Source organism: Buteo buteo, chromosome 5 (genome assembly GCF_964188355.1).
Source record: "Buteo buteo chromosome 5, bButBut1.hap1.1, whole genome shotgun sequence".
Taxonomy (NCBI): domain Eukaryota; kingdom Metazoa; phylum Chordata; class Aves; order Accipitriformes; family Accipitridae; genus Buteo; species Buteo buteo.
The window spans coordinates 35,715,547-35,733,392 of NC_134175.1; the positions used below are offsets into that span (position 1 = coordinate 35,715,547).

Here is a 17,846-nt window from a genome sequence, read left to right on the forward strand (position 1 = left end):
AGAAAGGTTTTTGGACTGCCAGAGATTGTGTTCTGGTATGGTCTGGTTTTGTATCATCATTGTATTAGGGATCTAAGGATAATTCAGGTTGGAAGGGACCTCAACAGGTTGCAGGGACAGCTGTGAGAGAGTCCAGGTTGCCTAGGGCTTTATCCTAGGGAAAAAGACGATTCATGTTCCTTGGAAATCTTGGCATGATTGATTTGCAGAACTTCTTGAGATGTTAATCATTGGCAATTCTTTCAGAAATGGACACTTTTCTTACAACCTTGTTTCCAATTTGGTACCCCTTGATGTGCAATGGCACCCATGGTTCCCTGGTTCTTTTTTGTAGCCATTTACTAAGTGAAAGCATTTGGCAGCAGAGACAAACCACTTGAAACAATCTATTTCAGCTTTGTCACTTTTCTCAGCTATTGAAAGCTGTAAATATCAAATTAATACTATGTTTCTGTCATCTTGTGTTTTGGAAAATGGCCCTGTCAGCCTGTCAATCAGCCATTCTATAGAATGATTTTTTAAAAAAATCCCCTCCCCCCCTCCCCCAAGCCTTTTTCTGCTTGCGATATTTTAAATGTCAGGGGTTTTCTCCCTTTTGGAGAGCCAGTTTATTTTTGGTCATGTATAAAATTTTGGGGGTGACCATGTTTGCATGCTTTAATTTACCATCCATGGGAATGTTTGCATCTTTTATTAACTGCAGTTGCTATGCATCACTGAGCTGTATGCCTTCAAGTGTGATGCTGATAACTGTGATAACACTCAGTGCTTAGAGCACAAATAGTGAATTATACCCCTCCCTATGCAAGGTGGATTTTCTGCAATTAGTTAAGCACATGTGGAGGCAAAATCAATTCCCACTATACCCATGGATGGCAGTAAGGAATTCTGGGACTGTGCTGTACTAAGATCTGCATAGACAAGTTTCATAGCCCATTAGATTTGCCTAAGCATAAATCCACAGGCTCCACAGAGATGAATGAGTCAAGTTTAGCTGTTGCTATACTGCAGCAGAGACCAGTCACTCTCTCACATTCATGTATTTAAATAAAGCTATAGAATTTGTTTTTAATTCAATAAATAGAATTCTTAACATTATTTAGCAGTTAGTTAAAAATAACAAATATAAAAAGATGTGAACCTAAGTTGAGAGAAAGATATATAAAAATAGATTGGCTGAAAATAATCCTTATTATTTTTTTTGTTTCACATATTTTCTATCTAAAGTGTCAAAGATACTTCCTTCTAACTGTAATTATTAGCATAATCTACTGTTACAGAGAAATTGGGAGTTTAAAACGTATTCCAGTGTTTAACCACCTAATAACTGGATTTCTTTCTTACATATAGGAGCTGCTGATAACCAGACAGAACAAGTCCTTAATGAAACATTGAGCTATCAAAATGTTCAATACATGGTAATTCCGAAGAATTTGTCCTGGGATGATGCAATGGCTGCATGCATAAATAACAAGATGCAGCTGGTTAGCATCACAGATCAGTTCCAGCAGGCTTTTCTTGCTGTTCAGGCTGCCCTTCGTAATTACCCACTGTGGATTGGACTCTTCAGCCGAGATGTAAGTTGGTTTTTTTTCTCTTCAGACTGTGTCTTGAGGTAATTTTCAGAGTTGTGTGAAATAGAAACTGAGATAAAGAAATGCAATGAAAAATTAATTTCTGGGGTAACTGTTTTCATTTAGGGATAACCATCTGAAGGGTCTCAAGATCAATGTTCTAAATCTTCAGTTCTCCAAGTTACCTAGTTGTTGAACTCCTATGGATGGATTGATGATGAGGAGACAAGTGGTTTAAATGATTATAGGATGAAGGGATATATTGTAGGGTGGCAGCAACATAGATCACTGAATCATCTTTGCCTCGTTTTTTAATGAATGAGTAATTAGTGTTGCCATTTAATATCATTGCCACTGTTTACAGTACTACTCCAGAAAGAGAACCCAAAATCTGTTTTAAAAGGGAGAAACTAGAAAGGGCAAATAAAATCCAAAATGAATCATTGAACACTTCTGGAGATACATTTCTAAAGCTTAACTTAGACTCTGTTGTTACTTCATGTTATTTGCACCTGTGTTTTGAGTTAGAGGGAGACATCCCTGAGACACGTTAGTGTTTTTTTTCTTTTTTCTTCTGTTTGTTTTGTCTTTGCAAAAGTCAATGCAGGAGGTACTCTTTTGCCTTTTTTAGCCAGAGGACCTCTTGAAGATCTTCACCATGGATTGAGAGCTTTCTCAGCTGTTCATGAAATGGCTTGGGCTTGGTTGCAGGGTTTATCTCTTTTGTTGAGCACATGAGTCCTGAGATAATTGCAAGAAAAAGGTTAAAATTTATTTCAGAAGTGCCTTACCTACAAAGGTTAATGGTGTTCACCCAGCATCTGTGGTGTTACAATCTTCCTATGTCAGTAATGGGCTACTGAGTATTCTAGGCAAAGTAGAGGAGGGGGGGAATAGAAATTTGAGTATATACTTTATGGAGAATGTTTTTAAAAGGAAATGGGCATTTAATCTTAGTGAAGATGGGGAAACCAAAACAACCTATTTTCCCTTCTCTTTTGAATCTTTATCTGTAAGTGAAGATCAAGTGATTCATTTTGCTGCATGAAACTCAGGCATGCGCTGGCTTTTCACTATTGCAACACTTTGTTATTTGGGCACAATTAGAGTCACATGAAAGGAAATTATAATGAAACTGGTCAACAGAACTTGTTACTCCAGTGCTGGAATCATAGACAAAAAAGAAAGATAGAAGATAAATCCAATTACAAAGCTGCAGGGGGATTTCCTGAAGAAAACTTTTAAATGTAAGATTCTTAAAGGATGGCGTGCTTGTTGTATGTGGTTTTTTTCTTATTCCTCCTGCATCCTCCAGGGCAGGAGCACATCTGATTTATTAAATCAGTTAAGTATTGAATAAATTACTTTCAACTCAGTGTGGAGTAACCGAGACTGGGCCTTATTCTCAGATATTACCAGTTTTCCAAGACCAGATAATTATATCCACCATTGATTTGCAGGTGCAAATGATGCAATTTGGACACCTCATTGCCTTCCTCCATAAGCATAGTAGTTAAACATCACTATTTGATAATTTGCAATCCACTTCAGCTAATTTATATTTTTGCAACTGCAAAACTTAAAATAACAAAGCTTGATATATTTGGAGCAGCAGATCAGATCGCAAGGGCAGTGGAACACTTATAGTTCTTGCCGGAGACACTGTAAATGTCTAGCCAATGTAAATATATTATCATGTCATTTTTTTGTACCTAATATTTTTTACTATGTAAGCTCATCCCTTTTACTTACACAATGCTAGGGTGGAAAACACTATGGCTGGCTGGATGGGAAACATGTTAGTTTTAGTCGCTGGTCTGAAGATGATGAAGAAACAAGCGAAGAATGTGTGTTTTTGGATACTGATGGCTTCTGGAAAACTTCTGACTGTTCCTCTGAAAATCGAGGTGCTATTTGCTATGCATCAGAAAGTATGTATCCTAGCATAATATTTATAAAAGCTGAATTTTGTTTTATTATGAAGCATATTTGATAATTCCAGATTGTAACTTCAAAATTATAACTTTTTAAAATTACATTTCCTCAGACAGGCTGATTTGCATGCCAGGAAAAAAAGAAACAAAATTCAGATAGGGGAGCATGCACTTGTTGGTCTTAATCCACATGTTACTCAGAAATGAATTTGGCATGGGTGCATTGGGCCAGACTGTACCCTTCGTACTGCCACCTGATTCTACCTTTGCACTGTTTCTGTAAGGTTGTTGCATACTAATCTCTCCCACTTGCATGTGGAAGAAGATTCAGCTACCTCTGTGCTATTTACATCTTAATATTGGGACCTCCTGAAATCTCTTCAGACAGGGAAGTCTCTACAGGGAGAAAGTACGTGACTACATGGAGAAGAAAGATAGCAGGTAGACACTGAATTGAAAGGTGTAAATTAAAGTAATCTGCAGTTCACAAAACCTTTCTAAATATATGCCAATTATAGCAAGACAGGTAGGGATATAGCAGGGTGCATTTTGTGGGGGTATACATATGTAGCACGGCCCTTTTCTGAAAAACAAAAAAGATCTTTCTGAGAGATCATCACAGATTTCTTCCCTATGAGACCATTATAATTTGTTTTGGTTTTTTTCCGTGAGGGGGGACAGTTAAGCCACTGTTTTACATACTGAGTCACAGTAAAGTGTATACTTGGCATTATGACATCCTTAACTATTTTGTGCTTGCAATCTAAGCAGCTGCAGGAAGAGTCCTTCTCGCTCCTCAAGTGTTAGATAAAGCCACAGAACTAAGATGTGTTGCCAGCTATGAAGTAGCTTATTTGTTATGGTGATCTGCCTTCATAGAAAAAGCAATAAGAGCTATTAGTTATTGGCCCACACTTCGCACTTTTATGTAGGGATTGTATTCTTAAACCTATGTAACATAACAATTGCAAAAAGTTGTAAGCATCTGTGTTCTTTGATAATGCTTACTGCTGGGTTTGTTACTTTAAAAAAATCACTGTCATGAGGAAACTGAAAGCAACAATGTATTACACATTTAGAGGATGGCACTTAATTTGTCTTGCATGTTTTAAGTGGTTTGTGGTATGTCAGGTTAAGTGTTGTTATTAATAAGTCATGTCCTGAATGTCATCTTTCATTTCCTTAGAGAAGATTGAAAAAGAACAAGTTACACAAGTTAAGTGCCCACATAAGATTAAAAATACACCCTGGATATCATTTAGAAACAATTGTTATACTTTTATGATAACAAAAAATAGATGGAGAGAACTGAAGTCTCAAGAAGCTCATCATTTATGCAAGAAAATGAGTAAGTACTTTGTCATATTACAGGTATTTATGGACTAATATCAGCTTGAGGGAGATGAGTTTTAGATCTGAGTCACCGTCTTAAAATGACAGCAAAGTGAGTGTTGAGAAAAGGTTGTAGCATTTGGAAATGTACGTTAGTGTTGCACTGGCTAATGCTGTTTGCCCTTGCAGTACTCTGATAAAAAGTGCCAGAGCACAGGTAGGAGAGTTTGAGAGAGAGAGAGATGGGTAAGAACTACTGAAGTCTGAGATCTCTGAAAAATTGGAAGGTTGGGAGTTTTTTCTCTTTATAATATGCAAATTTTAAATAGGTTGGGTAATTGTTATCCCTTTGGCAACATTCTAGCTTTACACTCACATTTACTTCATGGGGTTTTTTTCAACACCCCTTGCTGTGTGGAACACCTGGCTGAACGAAACAGAATAGTCCAATTCAGAAAAGCACATAGGCTTTTCCTGTCCATCCTGAACAAAGTCTAAGCTTAGTAACGGCTTCCCTCTAGTATTAAACCATTGCTCGTGGCACTTACTTAGACATAGGTCTTTCCAGAAACTGTTCTTATTTTTCATGAATTGATTTCAATTCAGTCTTTTTCTTAATACTGTTTCTCCACTAGGCAGTTCAAGAAAATCATGAAAGATTGCTGATATTTTTATGTTCTATGCAGAGAATTTTTACTACATACACTTTGAAGTGACAGTAGGACCCACAACTATCTCTGGAGCTGATGTCTTTCACTTATCCACAAAACCAGGGGAAGGACTGTTAATACCTTTTAAAATTGTTTTCGCACTGTTCATTTAGTTATTATGTTGTAAAGGTCTAGCTGTTACACATTCTTGACCTAGCTGTAATAATTATTAACAATACTAGAAAAAAAAATTAATTTCTTTGAATTTGTAAGAAAGTAATTTAAAAAAAATTTTTAACAGACCCAGAAGCATTTGTTCTGAGCATTCGAGATGAAGAAGAGAATAACTTTGTTACTGAGCAGCTTCATTCATTCAGCGGTCTGGCTATGTGGGTCTGGCTGGGTGTGATTTATGATGACAGTGGTAAGATTTAAGGTTTTTTTTCTTAATAACTGGATTGGAGACAAAGTTTGCAGCATTAAGTGTATGTTTCTTGCGTGTTTCAGTATACAACTAAAGTCAAACTGAATGCAAACCTATAATAATGCTTTATATTTATCTTCCAGAAGAAAATAACTGGACATGCTTTCTGTTTGAGTGATAATTAGATGCAGTATGTTCTGTTTAGTCTAGATTTGATTTCCCTGGAAAGCAGGACTTACTTAAAAGGGCCTGGATGAGTAATGCTAACATACTTAGCATCGTATATGGAACTGATTTACAGTAACTTAGAGTATCACTGCCTTTTTTTCCAAAGTGAATATCTGTTAATGTCATTAATATATTCAAAGTTAAATGGTATTTGTACACATAATGCCAATGTTTTGATAAATATGCTATGTTTTCCACAGATAAAGTTCTCAAGTGGTATGATGAAACTCATCTGACTTACAATAACTGGAGGCTGGGAAGACCTAACATAAAGAAGAACAGTTTTTTTGCTGGTGTAAATCTTGATGGATTTTGGGATATTTACAATTATTCTCAAAGTTGGCATGCTCATCACTATAATGTGTACAGTATACTAGCCTGTAAAATTGAAAGGGGTAAGTAGCAGAGAAGATTTCTGTGTAGTATTGGATAAGGGTCATAATTTCAGTGCTAGTTCTGCAGTACCTGCTACATAAGGCAGTGAAACATAAGGCACAGCTGTCATGGGCTTCTGGGGTTATATAGTCAGTCCATGCATCACTGCTGTAATGTTCTGGGCAGGAGGAATGTGTTTGCTGTACTCCTCCATCAACTGCTTACAGTGTTCAAAGTAGTGAAAGATAACTTATATCAAGTAAGTGGCTTGTACTGAACACTTTAATGCTTGAGTTGCATTGATATAGATGGATTTTAATGCTTTCTGTATGTTCCTAGTAATGTGAATGAAGTATACATAACTTGTCATCTTACTCTTTGAAACAGGACCCCAACAGCTCAAGCCTCCATTGCCTGAGTCTATTCCACATGGAAACAGAACATACAGGATCCTTCAGAAAAAGTTAACATGGTATGGGGCATTGAGAGAATGCAAACAAAATAGGAGTGATTTAGCAAGTGTACACAGTGAATCACAACAGTTATTTCTAGAAGATATTGTCAAGCAGGATGGCTATCCTCTGTGGCTTGGGCTGTCAATTCATGATGTAAGTATATACTGTTGGTGACATCGGTAACAGAGCTTGTAAATAATTTTCTGCTCAGGATATGAAATAATTTCTGATGCTTTTTTCCAGTTTCTTGGAATCTCTATTCCATGTAGTAAATTACCTACTTTTTCAACCCTGTGTAACATATGTTGAAGTGTATTAATTTTAGTGTATGTAGCCACAGATATTTTTCCAAATCCTTGATGTTTTAAAATAATTCAATGGTCCCACATAATTCCTTAGAGCAAAAGGACGTGCAGTTTGCAACGGTACCTTTAGAGGCTCCAGATTTTGTGGCCCTCTGTAGGATCAGATTTTGCTAGCAAATACATTCAGACAAGGCTGTGTGGAGCCTGATTAGTCCAGGTCAGGACTGTCTTTCCAAAACTGCTGGCTCTCTAACAAGTTAGGTGTTCCTTCTCCCAGGAGTCATAGCAAGAAGCAGCTGCAGATCTTCCTCTTCCTCTGTCTGCTTATCCTTGGAGCCAAAAGCCAGTGTCCCCAACCCTGCTCCCCACACTATTCACCAGACCTGATCATGGTAGTTAATTGGGAGGAATACCCCTCTGCAGAGATGTGTGATTTCTATGCATGGCTTTGCTACCTCTGCCTGCCCTTTGGTCTGAATGGGTCCCTCCACTTCTCACAACTGACTCTTTGTTGTCATGGGTTTCCAGCAGTGTCTCTGAAGGAGGAGATATCACTGCAAACCATTCCCGAGCTGCCGAGCCTTACTCACTGAGGCCATCTTGACAGTTTAGCAGTTTACAGTATATCTAATAATGTTCATAGCAAGGAAGGCAGACTGCTTAAATGAAACAGCAGGATGAAATGAAGTAAAATGTCCCCTGTAGGATAAAACAAGGCACATTGCAGGTTTAAACTTACAAATATGCCGCACTTTCTCAGTTCCCACAAATAATCAGGATTTCTATGTTAAGAACTGATTGGAAAACACAAACAATGTTGTACATTTATTTAGTATGGATTTAGAAAATGAGGCCACCTGCATTTTAATTTATCACTCTACAAGGGATAAATACTGCTATATGACTTACTAATGACTGACAAGATTTAAACCAGAACCATATGCTGTGGTTTAAAAGTTGTGGGTTTTTTCTTTAATTAGGGAAGTAAAGCTAATTTTGAATGGTCAGATGGAAGCGACTTCGACTACTATCCTTGGGAATTAGAAAATTCAAATACTACCGAGAACTGCATTCTCTTGGATACTAAAGGATCTTGGAACCGTACAGAATGTACAAATGTTGCTGAAGGTGCCATTTGCTATAGCCCTCCAAACAGTAAGTGTTATTTTTGATGTTTTGTGTAGTTGTCTTATGTATTCTATCTTTACATGTTGTATTTAGAAGTAGAAATGAAGGCTGAAATACTACACATGATTCCCTCTTTAAGAAGAGTTGTCTATTAGGAACGATAAAACACTTCATAATACTTAAGGGAGATTAACTCTCTCCATTCCAGTGGTGAAAATCTAAAAAAATCCTGGTCGTTTTTTGATCACCTGTTGATATGAATATCAAACTGTATGTATCTTTTTCTGAATAAAAATCCTTAAACACATACGACAAACTTGAAAACCCCCTAAAAGGCAAGAAAAAAAAATGGTTCCCAAGCCTTTGGGACTTGTCTTATGCTCGTTTTCAAATAAATTCATGTATGACACATGAAGAAGGAATGTAAGTTAATTGACTCATGGTTGTTGGTAGCAGAAGTAGTCCTTGTTAATACTTACTGTCCTGTTACTACGAAGAGACTATGCACAAACTCCTTCAGAAGAAATAATGTCAATTTCTTTGTCTTTGCAGAGAGACAATTACAGCCAAAGCAAGTGAGCAGAGCCCCGGGATGCCCGCAGATCAGTGGTACCCTGAAGTGGATACAGTATAAGGATCATTGTTATGCATTTGATATGGCGTTCTACAATTTTTCAGTATATAACGTGGAAGATGCTAAGAAAGTCTGCCAGAAACTGAGTATGTTTAGACTCTTTACCACATTACAACTTATAATTAGTCCACTATTTCAAAAGAAATAAAACCCAACAACCAAAAAACCTACACTGGTTATACTTCAGCTCTTCAGCTTTTATGCTGCTTTAGTTTAAGAAAAGTAATAGCAAGCTTTATCTTTGAGCATCTGATAAAGGTTCTTGATAAAATGCTGCAATGTGCTGACAGATTGTTTGGCACACAGATAACTGCAAGTAAAATGCAGATAGCCATTGATAGAGGATTCAGAAATGTAAGGCTTACAGTTTGGAGGAAACCATTTTATTTGCATACAATTAACATTATTATAAATTAAGTTAGTGCTGTTAGCAGTGTTTTCTTACTATATCCTTGCATTAGCTGCTTGCTAATAGGGAGCTTGCTAACCTATCAAATGCTTCAAAGTGTGTACTTTATAGATATTATTAAGGCAGATATCACTAACAAACTTAATTTTATGTCAAATTAAAAGATTTTCTCTCTTTTTGATAAGCTATGTGGGGAATTGTATTGCTGAAGATGATGTTAAGCAGTCTTGTGTACAGAATTTTTAATCACTTCCTTAGCTTGGAAGCTAGTGACTGTCATAACTTTCATTGAATTATCTTATGATGTGAAGTTAACTCACTATGTAGGATGAAAAAGAAAAGGTGCAGGTAGTCCCAATCCTGGATGCAGTTTTCTGTTGAGTCCTACCTGGCCTGGTAGCTAAAAGAAAAAGTGATCTTTCTCTAAATTAAGCTTCTGGCTTATATTTGCATATACATGTAAAGAAAGGGTACACCCTGAGCCTGTCTCCAGTATAGCCTTTCCTCCCTCTTATTCCTTAATTGCTATAACCCTGTATATAAAAACCTGAGGCACAAAGAGGGACTGATTTAGAAATTAACTTGACTCAGCAAAATGCTGAGCTTTTGTTCAATTTTTTGGAAAGAGCTTATTACTTGGACCAGGCTACTAATTCTGAACGTGGCCTATCTTTTGGTATCTTCCATGTATGTGATAGTCCACAGCTGCAGTAAGTTTACTCCCATTTTGTTTTGTATGACCTGCTTGAATAACCAGTCATCTGAAGCAGTCTTGTATAATATGCTGCATTTTAGGGAATGGGATGTCTTTATTCTGCAGATTACTTCAAGCTAATTTTACAAGCCCAGATCAGCAAATCTTTTCCTGTAGTAATTGTTCCCACAGAAAACTCAATGTATAAGCACCATGAAAAATCTCTGAAGTTGCAGTTCTGACCAGTTAGTTTCCTCTTCCCCTTAGATCCTTCAGCAACCCTTCTGACTATAGTGGATGCTGAAGAAAATGCATTTGTGAGCACACACATAAAGGAAAATGATCTCATCACCAAGAATGTATGGCTTGGCCTGGCTCAGAGCTCTAAGGGTAAGAAGTAGCAACCATGTATGAGCATGAATGTTTCATCTGGTAAATAAAAATGCATAAATCCTCAAATAAGAGTACAGTTTTGTAGTGTTGATAGCCTACAGTAACTTCTGCCTGAGGTTGGAATCCCTCATTTAGCATTATAAAGCCCTTTGGACTTCATTGCAGCTTAAGTCTCTTCCTGTTGCACACTTAAGATAATCAGGAGTCACTGAAATTTGTTTTCCCGAACACTGTAATTGGTGCCTAATGGTTAAACTGCAAATGCATCAAATGCTAAAGGTTTGGAGAAGAGGTGTGGCTAAAAGTGATGTGTTCATATTTATTGCTTTTAATATACAGGATAGATAGTCAGCCCTGTTTCTTTTAGCAATGTAAAGAAATCAATAGATAGTGAATGATACTGTGTAACATCACAGCATGTTTTGGTGATCTAAACTAAGCAATCTTTTTTCCCCAACAGATCAGTCCCTGAACTGGCTCGATGGCTCATCAGTTAATTATGTCAACTGGGAAAATAAAACTGCAGCGGTCAATGAAAAATGCAGTGTTATCCTGTCCACAACTGGCACATGGTCCAAAGTTGACTGCAGTCGTAGTCAAAGCAGAGTGGTTTGTAAAGCTCCTCTAGGTACGGAAGCATTGATTTTAGCAGAGACTTAATTTTGTAGTGACTGTAGTCAGGATATTCTTTTTTTTTGGTGGGGAAAGTCTGTGTTGAAATAATGAAAGTGCAATTCACAAAAGAATCTATCCAAGTACCTCTGCCTAAGCAAGAGCCTTCTGTTGCTGTTTTGCCGTAAAATTGCATTCAGGGACAAATTCTGTAGGAATTTACTTCGCCTGGCTCCCACTATCCACCTAAAGGGTGAGAACTGAAATTTCCACTTAGAAGAGAGCATAGAGTAGCTGCTATTGCTTCTTACCACAGGGTATCTCTCATGGATGAGTGTGTAGGTGGGAACAGAATGACTTCCGCTTGTTAAGAGATGCTGAGTAAGCAGGTACTGCAGATTGTTTTCAGTCTTGATGAGGCTTCTGAAAATGGTGCCCCACAGCTCCAGAAGGCTCAGGCCTCATGTTACTTCCTCATACTCTGCTCTGTACAGGAAAGAAAGCAGTTACCTGAGCATTAAGCAAGCAAGTTCCTGAGAAGCAACCGAATCTTTCTCATTTTGTATACATTTTCATTGAAGTGAAAGGAATAGATTGAAGTGCAGGAATAGATTTAACTTCATGCCACTAAGGAAAATATCAACAAGATCTTGTCAGTCCAAGGGAAGCATAATTCTCTTCCATTCCAAGAGAGTCCAGGATCTCATTAGATTTCTGACATACGCAAACCTTGAAATGAGTGCAGCATTTACTAGTAGGATTTTTTGACCTCCAGAGGTTCCTTCCAACCTAAGTATGGTTACGAAATTAACAACAGAATGATCAAAAATAAGCTAATAGGTTCCCATCTGAATCAGCATCTAACTTCCCATGTGATGAAGTGAAGACTATTAATATGATGAAGCAGTTTGCCTTATACTGCATGCATTTAGTTGAAGTTTAGCATATAGCTACCTAAGCATCAACCCCATGACAAAATATTCTTACCAAAACTCTTAAAGAATAACTATTTGTGGTTTGTTCTGTTACAGGTTCTAATCATACTGGTGTGGCTGTAGCATTTGCCCTGCTAATTATCTTAGTCTTGATTGTTGGATTAGTATGGTATCTCTATAAAAAGAAGCGTCTTCACTGGAGTGCCTTCTCTTCAGTACACTATCAAAGAGGGATGAATGATGATGAAACTGATGATGTGTTGACAAAGGACAGCTATTGAGAAACTGTTCCTTCTGGGCAATTTAGCATGAACTTCACTATGTGAAGCCATAAGGAATGAACTACTTGATGTTTTATTACTTCATTTTGGAAAAGTAATAAGAAGGTTATTAATGGGGGCTAAATTTTGTTCTTTTATACAAGTGCAATTTTTATGCAAGTCCATGGTAATTATTTACATTTGGCCTCAGCCTTTTAAGGTGCAAGGTTTCTAGAGTTCTGTGATATTTTTTAATTTACTATTTTCTCTCTTTCCTGGAAAGCATTTAATGGATAATTAATGCCAACAGTACTTCATGCAACATCACCTTAACAAATGTACTTAAAATTGCTACATGAATTCTGTAAGTTTGTACAATTACCCACCAAGAACTTCATGCCAAATGATGTACCATTTTGATATGCTGTAAAGGTTTTGCTGCTAGCATTGGGTTACCCTGTAGAAGCAACTTTTGTAATAAGCAGTTATAAATTTTGATATAGCAGGGGAGAAGGGAGATACCAGACCACTAAGTGTTCATTCCCATCCAACTAAAATTTAAATTTTCTTGTTATAGTGGAAGAAGATCATATTGTGATTTGCCCCCCACAAAGACAGACAAAAAATACCATGTTATAATGGTGAGAGAATAATCTTCCTTAGGCTGTAGAATGTACATTTTGAATAAAGAGTTATAGGGAATACCTTGTGCTAAAGCCATGCAATTTAGGAGTAAAACTTAAATAAACATAGAATATTTGAAGCCTGAGACGGGCAAGAAGGCAGATCACTACTCTTATCCCCTGAAGGTGGTAGTGGGGCTAACAAAAATACCCACTAAGGGCTAACTGCAAACACAAGCAGAACTCAAGATATAATAAAAGCCTTAGCCCTGTAAAAGCAAAGGCATGAATGTTATGTTTTATCTTGTGATATAACTGCTCTTTAAGTAAATGGTTCAATTTCTTTTCACAGCTCCTTTCACAAAGTTTTGAAAGCACAAATAGCAGGAATGTTTACGGTGAAAATCAGTATCTGGACCTAAGCATTAATTAAACAAGATTTTAAAAACTTGCACTTGGAGTAGTATTTAGAGAATGATATACCACATTCTATCACACATCTTCAAACTACTCTGAAGTTAGACTTCAGTGATTTTCTTGTAGATCAAAACACAGAAAAGTCATGCTTTGTTTTATGATCTGTTACACTGTGACACCCAAGGACAGGAGTGTTGTAGTGACAGTGTTCTTTGTTCTGTAATGAGATCCTCCTGACACTTACTTCCCCTAATACTCTTATTTATACTGGGATTAAATGCCTAACATTATAGGTGAAATATGTCATCTGTCCAAGAAACAAGATAAAGGTATATCTAAGGAAAGAGTAAGAAAGAATGTATGGTGAATAAACTCGTGTACATAAATGCTAAAAGTACTGGGGTATTTTACATAAAACTTTAAACTTGATTTTTGTATGTGATGTGTCACTGTGGCCTTTTCTATGCACTCCAAAGCAAGCTATAAAGGGAAAAAGGGAAGACATAATTGTATATATTAATTACTCTAATGATTTGATGATTTAATGTTTTGAGAAAGTCTTTAGCCTTTTCTAATGCACAATACAAAGAACAGGCACATTTACTTTTATGAAGGAGGTTATGTAAAAGACCAAATCCATTCCCCATGTAATGGTGGTATGATACAGTAAATAGGAATATGTTTGGTCTGACATGCTGAGAAAAGTACTACTGATTTCTCTGAAGCAACGGTGTGAGGTCATGATGTTCAACTGCCTCCCCCTCCCCGCAGTTTACTTATGTTGATGGCACTTTTCTTTGTTCCTGTTTGCACTATTTTGATAAGCAAGTGTTTATCATTTGTATTGATAAATAGGGAACTTCTTGTAGATAGCGCTTTAGAGCCTGTTAAAACAGCAGCCTGGAGGGGCACAGTCAAGGAGCCATTGTGTTATTTTGCTGATCAAAAAAGTAAGCACTTTTGTTGTTTATTTGGTACTTTAGGCACAATTGTGAACATTTTCTTTCTTCTTTCTTGAGGTAACTTGTAGAAAAAGTAGTTACAATGCTAGTTACTATGTAATTAAAGTAACCCTCACCCCCTCCCCCCTGCTTCTTAAACTTGCCCTGGTATGAGAAGTGTTTGAAGTGTTAACAAAGCCTGGTTCCTGTCATCTTCTGGGTTAGCTTATATGCCTAAGTGCTTTGCCAAATGACTTCTAACTTAATGGACTAAAAAAAAGTGTTTGTTATTGTCCTTTCCTAACAACAGTAATAAGTGGGGAAAAATATTTACAGATTCTCATGTTTTGAGATTTACTAGTTTTATAGATGTTTATACTTTGAGCATTTTTAGGTGTGAATCTGAAATGGAAAATGGAAATTAGTAGTAAAATCCTAATTCTCCAACACACATGAATATATACTTTTTATAAAAAAATTGTATATTTTATTCTTATGAATGATGTAAATAATTTTTAAGGCCCTTTTTCTCATGTTTGTTTCATCATACCCAAGTTGTCTAATCACTGGTAATTCTTATTTGAGTAAGCACAACTGCCTTAGTGCAGGTGAATAACCCACTTTATTTGAAATACACAGAAAGATTATTTAGCAGTATTGTTATTGAAAGAATAAAGTTAAATAAAACACTAAACTGCTTACACTGGTTTTATTTCCATGGAAGCAGTTATCAATCAGAGCTAAGGTACAGCTCATTAATCACTGGGTAAAAAAAGCACATAGGACAGTGGCTGTGATCACAATTAAAGCAGATAAGTGTTACAATGATAAGAAAACTTTAGAGTTAAAAAAAAACCTTTGATGTATTTAAAAAGAATGCCAGTAACTTTCTTTTTGCAGTTGAAAACATGCTTTATCATGGAACATGGTTATACCTAGCTTTTATCAAACTGCTTCTGGGCTTACACAGAAAGGGAATGTTCCTCTCTGCCTTTATTTTTTAATCAAGGTGTAGTTCATTAGTGCCTCACGGCCCAGATTAACTCCAAAGCAGTTTATAAGGGCTCCCAACACAATTCCTTGTAAAATATGGGCAAAGCTGCATTACTTCCAGCCATGTAGCATTTTCAATTAAAGCATGAGATGTATTCATTTTAAGTGTCATCTGAACTCTGAATTCCAGACCTCCAAAATCTGCAACTGCTGGTCAAAGGGCAGTGTTATTTTTAGCTACAGTAATGGCTTGCTGGGAGAAACATCCTATTGTGCAAGACTACAAACAAGGTCATCTGCTTCAAAAACATTAATCTAAAAATGGAAGATGATGAGCAGGGAAATAAAAGCACAGCAATGAAGTGCTTTTCCTGGGTGCCAGAGCAATGGTGTTGGGAAGACATCCTGAAACTCCTTCATCTCAGAGGACAGACTGGCTGCTGGACTGTGGTAGCTCTAGACAAAAAGCATACAGCTTCAGGTAAATGCACAAAAGTTTTTGCGCACTTAATTACAACTTGACATGTGACTCTGTCTCACTGGCCACCCTCATGTCAGGGCCGAGCTCGCTCCTGTGGGAATGAGCTCCTCCCATGGCAAGTGGAGCAGCATGGGTTTTGGTTCCTCTTCCTGAATTTTGCCCACTCTCTGAAGACTCTGTGTCCTGGAAAGATTAATCCACATCTGCCACTAGACCAGCCAGCATTTTTATTTTAACCCTGTTTCTGCATCAATAACTTGACACAGAAATCAACCACAAGTGCTTATGCATGAGCACTGTTTGGGCCTCATGCGTTTGTTGTATTTCTTACCATTCTTTCCTTTAAACCAAACGCACCATCTGCTCATTGCTCTGGACATATGTTAGACATCTAAACATTTTTGAAAGGAGGAAGTAAATTGCATGGCCTGTAAGTGATTTTTTTTTTTGTGTGTGTGTGTGGCTGCAAATAAACAAAGACCAAACATTACAATTTTTGTTGCTAAAAGTCAGAATTACAATTTGGACCCTTTATGCATCTGCTGTTGCTGTGTGTATGGAGCACAGTGGGATATGTAACACCCAGGTTAATAAAAGTTAGTCAAATGCATTCTGTTGTCAAGAAGTACATAAAGTTCTTATTGACCAAATTAAACAGACTTTGCACAGTTGTAAAGCGAGAACTATGAGCAATATTGAAGAACGAAGCTTAGGAAAAGCAGGAGATTAGATACTGGAAAGAAAAATTCAATTGTCACTCTAATGGACCTTTCCCATTTAGTTCTGAAGAGTTTTAAGATGAGAGTTGACTAGAAAGCACTAGAAAAGGTAATTTTCTGTTGATAGCAAATTAACTTGCAAATGGTGCGTAGCATAAATGCCATTATGAAATGCTGTTATCTTGTGTTTATTCCTTTATGGTATTCTCACATTGAAAACTCCTGTGCACTCCATTGTAATATCTGCCAGTAACTAAGATTTTTAACAGATTTGAGGGGGGTAGGGGAGGATACCAGATGAGGTTTTTATTGTGATTACACAGTAATGCAACACAGCCTGTAAGTCCTTCTGGATTTCAATTTGCCAATGCAGAAGGGACTATAGTTATAAACAGAAAAACAGTTGTTTGTTAGCTTTGCTCCTTTTCAGCATAAATAGAATAATTTACTCCAAGGTGCCTTTTAAGAAAGTAGAATTTCAGTGATACAAAATAATCATTGCAAGATGTGCTTTCTTCATTATCCTGGCTCCTTATGTGCACATTTTTTGTTGGAACAAATGAGAACAAAGATCTTTTTCTGCATGCTCTATCTCAGGACATTCATATGGATAGTAAGTACCACTCCTACTTTCTATAGAACTTCTCTTTTCAAGTGTCATGTGTTATAGTTCCCCTTTAACAGATGATATAGAACAGATGATTATACAAAAACGTGGTGCTTATACTTTGTAAAACTAGCAAGTCTCACATGCATATTCAAATTAAGCTTACAAATTAGTTAGTTGAGATGATTTCACAAATATGCATGACTGAATGTCATCCCCAGTAGCAACCGATCTTTCTGCTTCCTTGAAATGTCTTTATTTTCATAAACATGATCTGGGTATTTAAAGAGCACGTTGTGTCAAGTGAGAGTGTGAATTACACATGTATGTGGATAGTAGGAGGGCACATTTACCCAGGCTGTAGATTGTGAGCTACTTTGAGGAAAAGGGCTGGGTTCCTGGAATTTTCATCTTGTGTGGTCTCCTGCGGCCACCCTTCTGCTTTGTACCTGTTCTGTCTCATACCAGCTTCGCAGCACTGACAAATAAGCCACCAAACGATGAATATGCCACCACAGGCACAAGAGCCAAGCAGACAGCCTTACACCAGCGCAAGCTGCTTGCTGGGAAAGGAGACCAGAAAGCACCGTTTCCTAATAGGCGGCAGCCAGCCGAGCACAACCACGAGCCTGAAAGGCGTGGGATGAGCACTGCCACCAGCTTGACAACACCAGCACAGGGTGCTGGGAAAGCACCAGAACAGGCGGCGCGGACAGCCGGACC

At 37.3% G+C, this 17,846-nt stretch overlaps 1 protein-coding gene across 1 annotated transcript in view; it reads left to right on the forward strand.

Moving 5' to 3' along the window:
• LY75 (lymphocyte antigen 75) overlaps positions 1 to 15,017 on the forward strand; it is a 48,080-nt gene extending 33,063 nt beyond the window's left edge. The window contains exons 25-35 of the mRNA XM_075028595.1: positions 1,351 to 1,577; positions 3,337 to 3,505; positions 4,695 to 4,856; positions 5,792 to 5,914; positions 6,343 to 6,537; positions 6,905 to 7,125; positions 8,258 to 8,432; positions 8,958 to 9,125; positions 10,410 to 10,532; positions 10,996 to 11,163; positions 12,179 to 15,017. Of these exons, the coding sequence (XP_074884696.1) occupies positions 1,351 to 1,577; positions 3,337 to 3,505; positions 4,695 to 4,856; positions 5,792 to 5,914; positions 6,343 to 6,537; positions 6,905 to 7,125; positions 8,258 to 8,432; positions 8,958 to 9,125; positions 10,410 to 10,532; positions 10,996 to 11,163; positions 12,179 to 12,363 (1,916 nt within the window). The 3' untranslated portion in view covers positions 12,364 to 15,017. The remainder of the gene's footprint in view (positions 1 to 1,350; positions 1,578 to 3,336; positions 3,506 to 4,694; positions 4,857 to 5,791; positions 5,915 to 6,342; positions 6,538 to 6,904; positions 7,126 to 8,257; positions 8,433 to 8,957; positions 9,126 to 10,409; positions 10,533 to 10,995; positions 11,164 to 12,178) is intronic.
• The last annotated feature ends 2,829 nt before the right edge of the window (positions 15,018 to 17,846 follow it).